This window comes from Stegodyphus dumicola, chromosome 9 (genome assembly GCF_044657685.1).
Source record: "Stegodyphus dumicola isolate Sdum_Otavi_A_Nest chromosome 9, ASM4465768v1".
Classification (NCBI taxonomy): Eukaryota; Metazoa; Arthropoda; class Arachnida; order Araneae; family Eresidae; genus Stegodyphus; species Stegodyphus dumicola.
The window spans coordinates 42,347,824-42,360,263 of record NC_140776.1 but is presented as its reverse complement, the minus strand read 5'-3'; the positions used below and the strand labels follow the sequence as shown (position 1 = coordinate 42,360,263).

At 33.8% G+C, this 12,440-nt stretch overlaps 1 protein-coding gene across 6 annotated transcripts in view; it reads left to right on the top strand.

Annotated features, from left to right (window-relative positions):
* Positions 1–12,440, top strand: part of LOC118193315 (aldo-keto reductase 1B-like) — a 133,714-nt gene that overhangs the window by 88,080 nt on the left and 33,194 nt on the right. For 5 of the 6 annotated variants that reach the window (XM_085823370.1, XM_085823371.1, XM_085823369.1 and 2 more), the window contains exon 3: positions 10,510–10,680. In XM_085823370.1, coding sequence (XP_085679496.1) covers positions 10,510–10,680 — 171 coding nt within the window. Of the gene's footprint in view, positions 1–6,068; positions 6,176–10,509; positions 10,681–12,440 lie in introns of all 6 variants that reach the window. The other variant, XM_085823372.1, reaches the window with a different exon arrangement.

The following is a 12,440-nucleotide window of genomic DNA, read 5'->3' as shown; positions in this document are numbered from 1 at the left end:
TCCTATGATGTCAAATCCCCCTATACCTATGTTTAATTATAATTTAAAAATAAGGGAGAACAGAAAAAGGCCACTTGCTGTTTTGAGGCATTTAAACTAAATAAAAAAATACTTTCTAATAACCTGTTATTCCATGTCATTGTAATTGCAACATGTAGGTTTGATATCTCGTATTTGTATTTATTCCCTGCTTATATGTCTTATCCTATCTTTCATTTGTTGTCATGTATATAATTCGTTACCTTTTGCTATGTATTGTTGTCGTCCTGCTGCACTTTTCACATTTGTATTAATATCATATCTATTGTGTTACACATGTGGATTCTTGGACTCGTCGGACTCGTTTATATTGTTCACCTATGGACTTACTGACAGATCTATGCAATTATTGCTTAACTCATTTGTTTGTTATGCCATGCACTTTTTTCCAGAACTTCGCATAATCGAAAATCGGCTATTTTTCGACCAGGGTAGCGCTTTGCACGCGGGTGCCTACAAGCAACACACAAATTGCCTGAGCCGACGATGGATATTTGTGCTTTTCTCTGGGAAATGGAGAACATCTAAGGGAGTTGATGCAGTTGTTAGGATGAGTGAGAACTGAATAGAAGAAATTTCTGGCAAGTTTTTGAATATAATCTTGAATTGTATCTACTTTGAGATCACGGTGGATATACGAATTTGGAATGAACCATGGTGCGTTGATAATTTCTCTGAGTGCTTCTTTTTTTTAAGAACTTATATGTGTTGAAGGGGAATTTTGGCAGCGTGGACGCAGACAGGACTAGCATAGAGTAATGCTGGTCGAAGTATAGATTTATATAAGAGAAGTTTGTTAGAAGCGGGCATATGACTTCTTTTGCCAAGAAGTGGGCACATAGTTGCAAACGTCATATTAATTTTTTTTCACAGTTTCTCTGAGATGTTTCTGAAAAGTCAATGTTTTATCAAGAATGACTCCTAGATATTTAACTTCGTCAACCCAGTCAATTTCTTCATCAAACAGAAGAAGTCTAGGTGGAGTGAAATTTGTTTGGCCTTTGCGAAAAATTATTGCTTTTTATTTGTCGGTATTAATTGCAATCCTCCAAAGAATGAACCAATTTTCTAGCTGATTGAGGTAATATTGAAAAAGGAGCTGGACGACAGTAACAGTAGAAGTGTGGGTCATAATTGCAGTATCATCAGTGAAAGCAATGGTAATTTGTGGGTCTTTAGGAATATCGTAAATGTAAATGTTATATAAATATGGAGAAAGTACAAATCCTTACGGCATTCCAGAGAAAATTTTTCTCGTGGAAGAAACAGAACTGCCAATTTTCACAGCAAAGTTTCTGTCTTGAAGATAGGAAGCAATAAGTCTAATACAATGATCGGTGAAGTTTAATTTGATAAGTTTGTATATAAGTCCTCGGTGCCATACCCTATCAAAAGCTTTCGCAATATCAAGGAAAATAGCTCCGGTAGGGAACTTACAATTGAAACCGTCAGTAATAGAGTTGATGACACGAAGCAGCTGGTGATTAGTCACCGTCAGTAATAGAGTTGATGACACGAAGCAGCTGGTGATTAGTACTGTGAAGATGATGGAAGCCAAACTGTTCTTCTGGAATGAAGGAAATCTGTGGAATAATTTGATTAAGATGATATAGAATAACTTTTTCAGCTATTTTAGAAAGTTGACTGAGAAGGCTGATTGGGCGGTAGTTTTGGGGAAACGTTGAATTTTGATGCGGTTTTGGGAAGACGACGATGATGGCATGTTTCCATATATTAGGAAAGTAAGAGAATTTGATGATAGAGTTGATTATCTTAGTGAGACAAGTGATGGCATTGATAGGAAGATGTTTCAGCTCTTTGGTAGAAATACCATCAATACCTGGAGTTTTTTTGGGATTTAAGGAACTATATAATCGGCAACCAGCTTAGGCGTGGCAAAGAATGTAAAGTTCAAAGGACCTGGAATTTTTAAGAAGGTATTAACAGTATCATTAACTTTGGAGATATGATTGTTGTCGTAGGGGGTAGTATTGGGATTAAACATTTTAGTAATATCTGCAAATGTGTTAGCTTTATCTTCGTCTGAATAAATCATTCCGTTGGTATCATTAAGTGGCGGAATTTGCTTGAAGGGTTTCTTAAATTTCAATCTTAAAAAGAGAACTACCACTACTCTTAAAAAGAGAACTACCACTACTTGCAATCTTAAAAAGAGAACTACCTTCAGTTGCGAGAGAGTTGAGGAAGTTTCGCCAGCGTTGCATCTTGAAGTTACTAATGCCCTTTTTTATGTCACGTTGAAGAGCGTTAAGTTGCGTTTCGAGCCTTGGGTCTTTTGTATTTTGCCAGTTTTTCCTAATACGATTTTTGCATTTGATTTTTTGTCTTATGCTGGCTGGAAGAAGAAGAAAAGGATGGTAACTGATGAATTTATTGGTTGAAAAATTGATAGCATGTTGAATAGAGGTGGTGAACTTCTTGATTTCGGACTCAATATCGTCTTCATTGATAATTTTGGGATTTCCAGGAATGGTATCTGAAATGATTTTTGAGAATTTTTTCCAGTCTGTAACGCCAATACTCCTGCCCAGTGAAGGCAAGTAACTATTTATGCTGATTTCAAGAAGAATGGGATTATGGTCAGATGAGATAGCTGGAATAACAGAAATTTGGCAATTATAGACGAGGTTGTAAGAAAAAAGTCAATAATAGAAGAACTATTATAGCCGTAATGCGCAGGTTCATCAGAGGCATGAATGGTATAATTTTTATTTTGAATCATGCTAAAAATTTCTCGTCCTTTTCTATTTCTAGCTCCTTGATTCCAGCATTTACGCTTAGCGTTAAAAACACCTCCAATTAAAGCAGCAGAGTTAAAAAAATCCAGTAGCTGTTCAATTTCAGAAATGATTGGATTATTGTTGAGGTATATAGATATTAGAGATAATGAATTTTCTTGTGCTCAATTTGAATTTCGATAGTATTGCTTTCAAAAGAGGTAGAAAATTTTTGTAAGACTTGATGTTGAATGCTCTTTTTAACAAAAGTTATAATTCCACCTCCGCGTCCGGTTTCTCGATCCGTACGGTAAATAGAATAATTTGCGTAAAGCACTTTTAGCGTAGGTTTCAAATGCGTTTCCTGTATAAAAATTGCATCAGGTTCCAGTTCCAGAAGAAAATCGCCAAATTCATCTTTTTTTTTTTTTTTTTTTTTTTTTTTTTGTTAAGAAGACCATTAGCATTCCATGAAATAATTTTGATGTTTCTCAGATTAATACTGCGTGACATGTTAAAGACAATTACTAATTTTGTCAAGAATGTCCACAATTGCACTTCTTTTGTCTATAGGCAAAGTTTGCTTCTTCATAGTTTTGAGACCTTCTATAATAATAGTCCATATTGTTTTTAATGAACCCAAATTAAATAATTCTGAAAAAGTGGAGCTTGTGGTTGGAGTTTCAGATAAGTTGGAGTTCTTATTATTTTCAGGCTTCGGAGAATCTATTTCTTCGTTGAGAGGTGGAAAGTTGTTGTCTTGTACATTCCGAGGATTTTTGGTTGGTGGATTGCGGGGTGTGAACTTCTGCTTGGTTTGTTGCGGTCAGGCTGGACATTTGGTGAAGTTAGCTGGATGTGGACTACCACAATTAGGTTTATGTGAATTACTGCCTTAGCGATCCAATTTTTACTACTGAAAAGTGGTTACCTAGTAATCAGAAAAGACAAATAAATTTACAGCATGCTTTGTTAAGGATGTATTTCGAACCTTACCGAAAGACATTACGAATACGTCTAGCTGAAACAGAGAAGTTTGTTTCGTATCTAATGAATCGATTAAGTGATTTTTTAAGCGTATGATCTCAGTATGTCTGTTTTCTCAATAACTGTATATGACAAGCTAAGTTATTTCTTTTTTTGCCAGAATCAAAGTAAGTTTATTTTACAATAATTTTCACATTTCAGTTTCCAGCTGCCACATGTTTCTTTTATTTCAAATGAGTGAGTATGGATCAAGAATGAAAAAAAATTTTAATTCTTGTTGCACGTTTTTAAATTTTGCATTTTTATCATTCGAATAAAAAGTTTTAAATTATAGTACCCCTACAAAAATTAGTCAATAATTATATTCAAAAGGAATTATATATATACAATATATATATTCTGTTTGAAAAGAAAGTACAATATACGATAGGCGAGTTAATTTATACACTGTTTTCCCCAAACGCACTTATCGGACCTTTATTATCGCAACCGTTAGTCATAAACTTCCCGTTGAAAAAAAAATAATAATAATTGACAATAATCCTTATTTAGCGTTTTAAGATTAAATAAAAGTCAGTTTTGGGAAAATTATAGAAACTAACATTTTATACAATTCCTTGGTCGCTTTTTCACGTATTTAGGAAAATTTTATGCTCAAAAATGAAATAGAAAATATGTGACCGGTGTGCAAATTAATTTAGTTTAAATTAAAATTAATTTAGTTCTTCACTTTAAAGTTGGAGATCATAATCAGGGGCTATATACAAACTGAAAAACGAAATGTTTGCAAGTGTAGGTAACTACAAATGAGATATTCGTTAAGAAAATTGTTTCTGATGTCTGTATAGACAAGCGACGAGCATTATTATGCAGAAGGTCACGAAAAGTATTGATCAGAATCTTATGCAATTCGAGTTCTGGAAAACACTGCCTTCAATATTGACTTGCAGACACTATTTGCATAAATTAAAAGTAAAAAATAATTCTAATTTAATGAACTTTTTGTTTGGTTATTATGATTCTAAAGTAACAACTTTTCATGAAAATATTAATAACGCTTTAATCGCATTTGAAAATTTATGATTTATTTGCCCGAAAATTCTTTCAATATACCACTTCTAACAAAATTATAAATTAAAGAATGTCACATACTAGTAAATCAGAAACGAATATATATAAATGGCACTTCAGTTGAAAAATTAAATATCGCATTATTCTGATTTATTTATTAGAATTATTCTAAGCTATTGCGAAAACTCATAGCATATTCTTTATTTATTATTTCGAATTATTTGAATTTATTATAAAAATATTAATAACTTTTTATCGCGTTTGAAAATTTATGAATTATTTGTGCGAAACTTCTTTCGGCATACCACTTGCAACGAAATTATAAATTAAAGAATGTCACATGCTATTAAATCACAAAAGAATATGACTGAATGGCATTTCAGTTGAAAAATTAAATCTCTAATTATTCTAATTTATTTATTAACAGACCACTTAAGGTAAATTGAAAATGAGGTCAGCTGTCTAAAATTTCGAAATAAAATATCTCGGTTAATTTCTAACATCCAGGTGTCAATTTATGTTTTTATTTTTTATTTATTAGTATAAAAGTTTCCTAAATATGAATACCGAGGAACAGCATAGAAAGACAGATTTCGTAGTTTCTATAAAATTATCTTTTTAAAAATGCCAAAACTTGTGTCGATTAAAACATTTTTGTAATTGAAAGTATCTGTTTACAACTGACAACAACTGTACTACTGATGGTTCGGAAAATAAAGGCCGGCTAAGGACATTTGTGGATACAATGCTTTTCGTATGAACATATTACCTTTCCTGAATACAAAGTAAGAACAATAAAATTATCTAATTATCCTTAAAAATAACCATATTAATTTTGAAATGTGAAATTTTTGCTAGTGCATTTGAAATTTTACTTCCTATTAAAAATTCCTCTACGACTTTTAAGATAATGTAAATATGTATTTGCGGCCCTTTTTAAAAATCTAGTTGTGGCTCTTGCAATTTCGAATTCTGATGTGTGGCCACTCCTGATTTGGCCACTCCTGGTACAGAGTAGATCTGATGGATAAGCACCTAGGGAATGATAGCACTACTACTGGCAATGCTCGCTTGCAGTCATTCAACGCCGTTTAAAGAAACACCGTCTTCGATAACAAAGTCTTCCAGACGTTGTTGATCCAGAAAATCTTTAGCATGACCTTGGAAGTGTTACCCCTAGCTATGTATCCCATCCAATTTACTTTCAAAGAGCTGTTACATTCCTTTTTACAGGAACGGAAAGGGTTGTCTTCTGGTAAGCTTGATCATTTAATTAAATATATAGAACATTGCTGCAAAGCTTATGCAAAGACCCAGAGATGGTTCCAACAGATATTAAGGTAAGTTTTCTTTATTTGCATAATTTACAAAACATTTTTGGTGTAGAAAGTGATGTATACATATAAACTATTAAAATTATAACTAAATATGTTTCGTTTACTATAGTTTTTAGTCGTAAATGTACAACAAAATTACCTTCGTGTGAAGGCGTAAGTTTACCTTACCCGAACAAGGGTACCTTGAATTCTGAAGTTTTTTATTGCCTATTTCATATTTTGTAGAAATTTTATTAATTTTTATTAACAAACTCTGTGATTAGAAAGATGCAGGATGCCATCGACGAAGAATGGGAAAACCGCCATACCCGATACGGGGATCTTAGTAACTATGATTTCTTCACTTAAACGAAAGGGCTACTGACAGGGATGTATTACAGTAAGTGAGAAGGTTGGTTATCTGTACTTTAGTGCTCTCGCTGTGGAGCACCAACAGAAGAGGACCCGTTGACTTCCAGCATTCCTAGGACAACCTAAAGCACTTTCCTAGCCTTTCTACTGATTCAAAGGATTTCGAAGGACAACTTTAATTTTAATGACCATTAAATACTGTGATGTCTTTAAATTTCTCAATCTAAGCATCACCTGAAATGACATCTAAAGTGTCTTTTCTCATCGAACTGAAAAGTCATGGCTTTTCAGGCGAATCTTTATTAAACGAAAGACGGCTCACTCAAGCCATAGGTTTGCACACTTAAAGTACATCCGTACCCGTAAGTGTCTTTACATACCTTCGAATAAATCTTTTTTCACAGCAATGGCCAATTTTATATCAGCCAACTGCGTACAATATACATTATGCATTTTCTTGTGTATTATCTTCATTTTGACAAAGCAAGCCACCAGCTCCATTAATAAAAAATGAAAACAATAATTTTTGAGTTAGGCTTGCTTTTACTGCATATCTTATTTAAAATAATGCCTGTTTTATGCGTTTCTTCCTTAAATTTTGGCACAACGATTTGCAAAGTTACATAGTTTTGTGGGCCCACCAGCGGCCGAGCGGTAAAGTCGCTGAAAAATGGTAGTTCGGTCCGAGGTTCGAATCCCGCGAACGGGCTGGCTGCACGGGCGTTTTCGTGGTTTTCCCCATGTGTAACATGTATACGAGCCAGTTTCCCTTAGTCCTCCACGAAGGCATCCCTCCCCTTAGGCAGATAGCCCTCGAGGCTTTGCCATAATCACACACACACAATACATAGTTTTGTTTTCATACTCCAAAAGCAAGCAAAATATTAAAAAAGCGTTAACTTCTTCCATAATTATACACTGGTTTCCGAATGTTAAACACGCAATATTAAAATTTAAAAAAATGGAAAAGTAAAGTTTGATTAGCATCAGATTTCACATGAAGGTAACAGATGCATTTATGAATGAATGAGAAAATGCATTATGTACGAAGATGAAAGCAATATTTAATTTTCGTTCATTACATGTTGATGTCCAGGTTCGGTCAGTAACAAATTGATGTTTAAAGCTAAAAACAAACAAATAAAAGCTTACTTTAAAAATTCATATGACCAAGCCGAATTTTCACATAAGCTTTATAGCGATTGCCATTCGTTCTGTAAACTGATCAACCCTATTCCTCCTCAAAAGAGTTTCCAACTGTCTGAGACAAACTGAAGGAGGTGAAGTGCAAAAACAGCACGTCAAAAGACATTCTAAAGATTTTCAGTGGAATCACGGTCAAGAGAATACAGCGGCCTCTCCATACGAGAAATGCCGTCACTCTCCAAATACTCGTTAACGATCTTGGCTCGATGGAACCGATGGATAAAAGTACTCATTTCGATTTATCATTCATAAGAAGGAAATCAGGACCATCTGCTGCAGTGCACAATCTCACAATGGGATGTAGAACTTTATCTCAATACCGCTTAGCCGTCACAGAACCTTCACTAAAGATGCTCAGCTGGGTACGATTTATCATTGAAATTCTAGCCCATGCCCTTATTCTTCCACGTCTAAATGGTAATATTTGATGATGGATTTGACTTTATTCAGTGTGCCTCGCTTTCCTAGGACTATTGTACGCGTATCATTAAATGCCATGAACAAATTCAGACTCTTTTTGAATAGCACATTGCTCTTACCTAAGGCAATGCAACTGAGATGTTGAAGATACCACTTTAATCTTACTTCTCTAGGTTGGGCAGTTAGTGAAAACACAAACAGTTAATACTGGGGCTTAAGACCCTTCATGCGAAGATATTTCGGCGCACAGTCTTACAAAGTGACGCTGCAGCCTTGGATGTAACAGTTGTACAGGTCGCTCGTCAATTGCAGTTAACTACTTAAGCAATGCACCGATTTGGCAGAATGGGTGGCAGCCCTTAGTCGACCGGACTTAGGTCTTAGGACAACTGTTGGACTTATTGAAAGTAGTTTCCACATTCGAAAAATTACCAAATTTTCAGTGCCAAAGAAAAGATCGGCATCTTTGATTGGCTGCCTTGTTTGAACGCGTCCGATAGCACTCTAGTAATTACTATCTGCCATTTGTCTTCTTTTAGGCTTAGAAACACGAATATCATCAAACATTATCCTACGAAAGTCGTAAAAGCTTAGTATCAATTTTTTTCAATGAACCTCCTCAAACTCTTCAGAATTTTTAACAGCTGTTATTTAACACATGTTCGACAGTCAAAAGTGATTGCCTATAACATACAACATTTGCACACTGCCATCTACATTTTTAACGATTTTAGAAACTCAAATTCAGCTAAGCTTTTGAAACTTGCTAATTTGCATTGCGTACTTAACTTTTGGAAGCCAGGGTATCTACTAATCAAAAACAGCTAAGATATCACAAGTAGAATTATAGAACAGCTTTTCGTTCTTTTATTACAGAAATTAAATGTCTGAGGGTAAAGTACTCAATTCTGATTGATTAACGCAGTTTACAGAAATCTTGCAATGAATGATACTACTACTACACGCTGCTCAGTAGGCTCCCGACTAGGGTACCACACGGGATTTTCACCTACTTCATCGGAGTTGAATTACTTCAGGCCACGCCCCAGCCGAGGGCTGAGATGAGAGTGCAGACAGCATTATTGTGCTTTTAAAGAAAAAAATAATAATATGGACAAACAAGGCTCTTGAAGAATATACAGATTTCAGCGAAGAGACACTTACGAAGTTGTTCTACTAATCAACAGCGTAATTCCGGGAATGATTCCAATAGTGAAATAACATGAGCATATAAGGCTCTTGAAGAGAGTACGTGTTTTCAATATCGAGACATAATTATGGTGTTGTTTTACGATTAATCAGAGTATAGTATTACAAAAGGTGAAGGCACACTAATGTAGACAATGATGCTACTAGGCAATAATGCAATTTAATGTGAATAATATGATGTTAACATTCATTTATAAAGCATATGTTCAAATCATTTAAAGACTACGTATCACTTCAAAGTGTACATTTACATTTTTAGGCATATATTACAATCGTTAATCCTTACAGGTATATATTTAAAATTTCTGTACAGAATGGGTGGGTATAATAGTACTGCTTTTACTAAAATTACAAAAAACTGCTGGGCTGCAAAATGGATAAGAGCTATGAAGTGCAATGGAGTGGCTATCTTACAATTGGACAGATGAGGAGCTAATGCCATAACAGTCATATGGGCTGTTGTACAGTAGCTCATGACATGTTCAAGTTTGTTGAGTGCTAATCTATTTTCTAAAACACTAGTTGTCCATACCGACCAGTCCTCATGTGAAGGCTTGCGTAAATGGAATCCCGCGGTATTCCTACATTCCAATGCAAAGTGGTCTTGATCACCTTCACCACCACGATAGTATGTAAACACATGTCATTCAAATTTTGGCTATTTACACGTATCAGGAAATAACTGAGCATTAGATGTGATGTATCGTAATGTTTGGCCAACGTAAACAAAAACATTATTACTCGTACAGAAAGATTAACGAACATCTAAAATATATTCAAATGTTTCGAATCTTGAATGGTATAAAGACATAGAATACAGAATGCATAGGAATATGTGGAAAATATTTCTAAGGCAGAGGCTTTGTCATATAAAGTTGCAAAATGCATCCCTGAAGAAAAAGGGATATTTATCTCATCGCCCCCCTCCCAAATCTATAGATTTTGATAATAAAAAGTCTACGCGAACCTAAGGTTGTCCAATTTAAAAAAAAATGTTTATCCAATATTTTAGTATTTTGAAATAATAATTTATTTTAAACTTTGTAACTTATAGTTTTAATTTGAAAGCAATTTTAATCTAAAGTATTTAATTTTACATTAAAATACTAATTTGAGATCAAATTAATATATAACGTTTTTTTCTTTTACAGGCAGAAGATGAAGAAACCGTTCATACAAGTATAAGAGCTGCAATCTATTCTGGTTACACACACATAGACACAGGTTTCCAGTATCAACAAAAAAAATTCATTGGCGATGCAATAAGTGCCCTTCTTAAAGAAGGAGAGATCGGAAGATTTGAATTATTTATTACCACAATGGTAAATTACTAATTTAGTTTGATGCAAATATCATTTTCCCTGCGGAGAAAGAAAAAATATTCTTTACTAAATATAAATCTTATGCTATCAGTCAATATTAAGTTTTTTGTTTTGTCTTATATGGAAATTTATCTGAAGCTTTATAGGATGACACTTGATATAGTAATGCTATTTTAGTTCTATAACTCTAACAGACATAAAGCGGATATCGCTATGTCTGAGAACAACACCAAAGTCTCGAGAGGGTTAAAATAATCTTTTATTTTGAGCAGAAATAAGATCATAGGTGCTTGAATTAAGAATTAGGAATTCTTGTGCTACAATGACCACAACTCGTAATGATGAAAAATACATAGAACAATTCAATTTAACGTGAACCTTGAACAGTAGTTAAAAACTGCTCCATTAAATACTACTAGATGCTACCTCAATAACTTACCGGAGTATCAGAATTAAACTGTCAGCAGTGAAAAACTCAAAGCCGAATAATTACAGCTATTAAAGCTGGCGGAAAACTAAGCACCAAGCCCACACGCGATACCATAAACACTCTATGTCTCAAAATCCAAAAACCTCAGTTTAAATATCCACTACGAATTTGCATTCTGATGACAAACACAGACAGGACAAATTGTAATAAAGCCTGAAATTATAAATAAGTAGTTAATTGACATAAAATTCCCTGATTAATTTTTCTAACATAAGATTATCCAATGAAATCATAAATAATTGGTTAATTAACATAAGATTATCCAATGAAATCATAACTGGTTAATTAACATAAGATTCTGTGTAGCCTAATTTAGAATATTTTACTAAACTTTTCACTACAGTACTTATAATTATAAAATTTCTTTTATGATACCACTGTCAAGTTAAATTTTCGTTAAAATAGTTCTTGAGAAATGAAAACAAAATAATGTGTGAAAATAAAATAATATTCAGTTTAGTAATTGATAACTGAATTTGAGGTAAAATATTTTGAACGAGGCTAATGTTAATTGTTCCTAGAAGCTATAATTACAGTACCGTATAGCATGAACTTCTCAAAATCTCTGGCTCTTCTCTTCCTTCTTAACAACCTTAAGAATTTCAAACAATTAACATTTAACGTAAAAATGTATTAAAACGAGTGTGGTGGCACACCGGCAAGTTCGCCTCCGTCGGCACCTCCTTCGATACGGTCCGAAATACACCTGTGAACGACAGCATCCAATACAGAAGTTCTTCGTAGTTCGCTTGCTTTGCAGCCCTAAGCGACAATACATATATATACAATAGTTATATAACATTGTTAAAAATAACTCTCCAAGTGTTTTTTTTTCCAATAATAGCAGCAGAAAATGTGCTCTTATTGTGTTTTTCCGTCCGTTCTTCTCCGAATCTCCTTAAAATATAAAACTAAGTTTATGACCTAGTTTTACTTATATATATTCAAAACTCTAAATGAATTTTAGTCTTTTATTGTTACATCTTAATTTCGGAGGTCTAATTGATTTTCTACCTCGGGGAAAAACATCCCTTAAGTTTTCTCAGGTTTAAATTGAATTTTTTCTATGTGCTTCAGTTTCTCAGCAATTCTTCTGAATCCCTAGGCACTTCTTCCAGTCCTTCCAATGATCTCTCATTTAAAATTTAAAAACCAAATCATCAGCATAGCGCACAAAATCAATATTATCTAATTTAATGCTTTTAATTAATTTATTGGCAATGTAGTATATTTTATTATTTTCTAATGGCTGGTCACAAGACAAGATGTT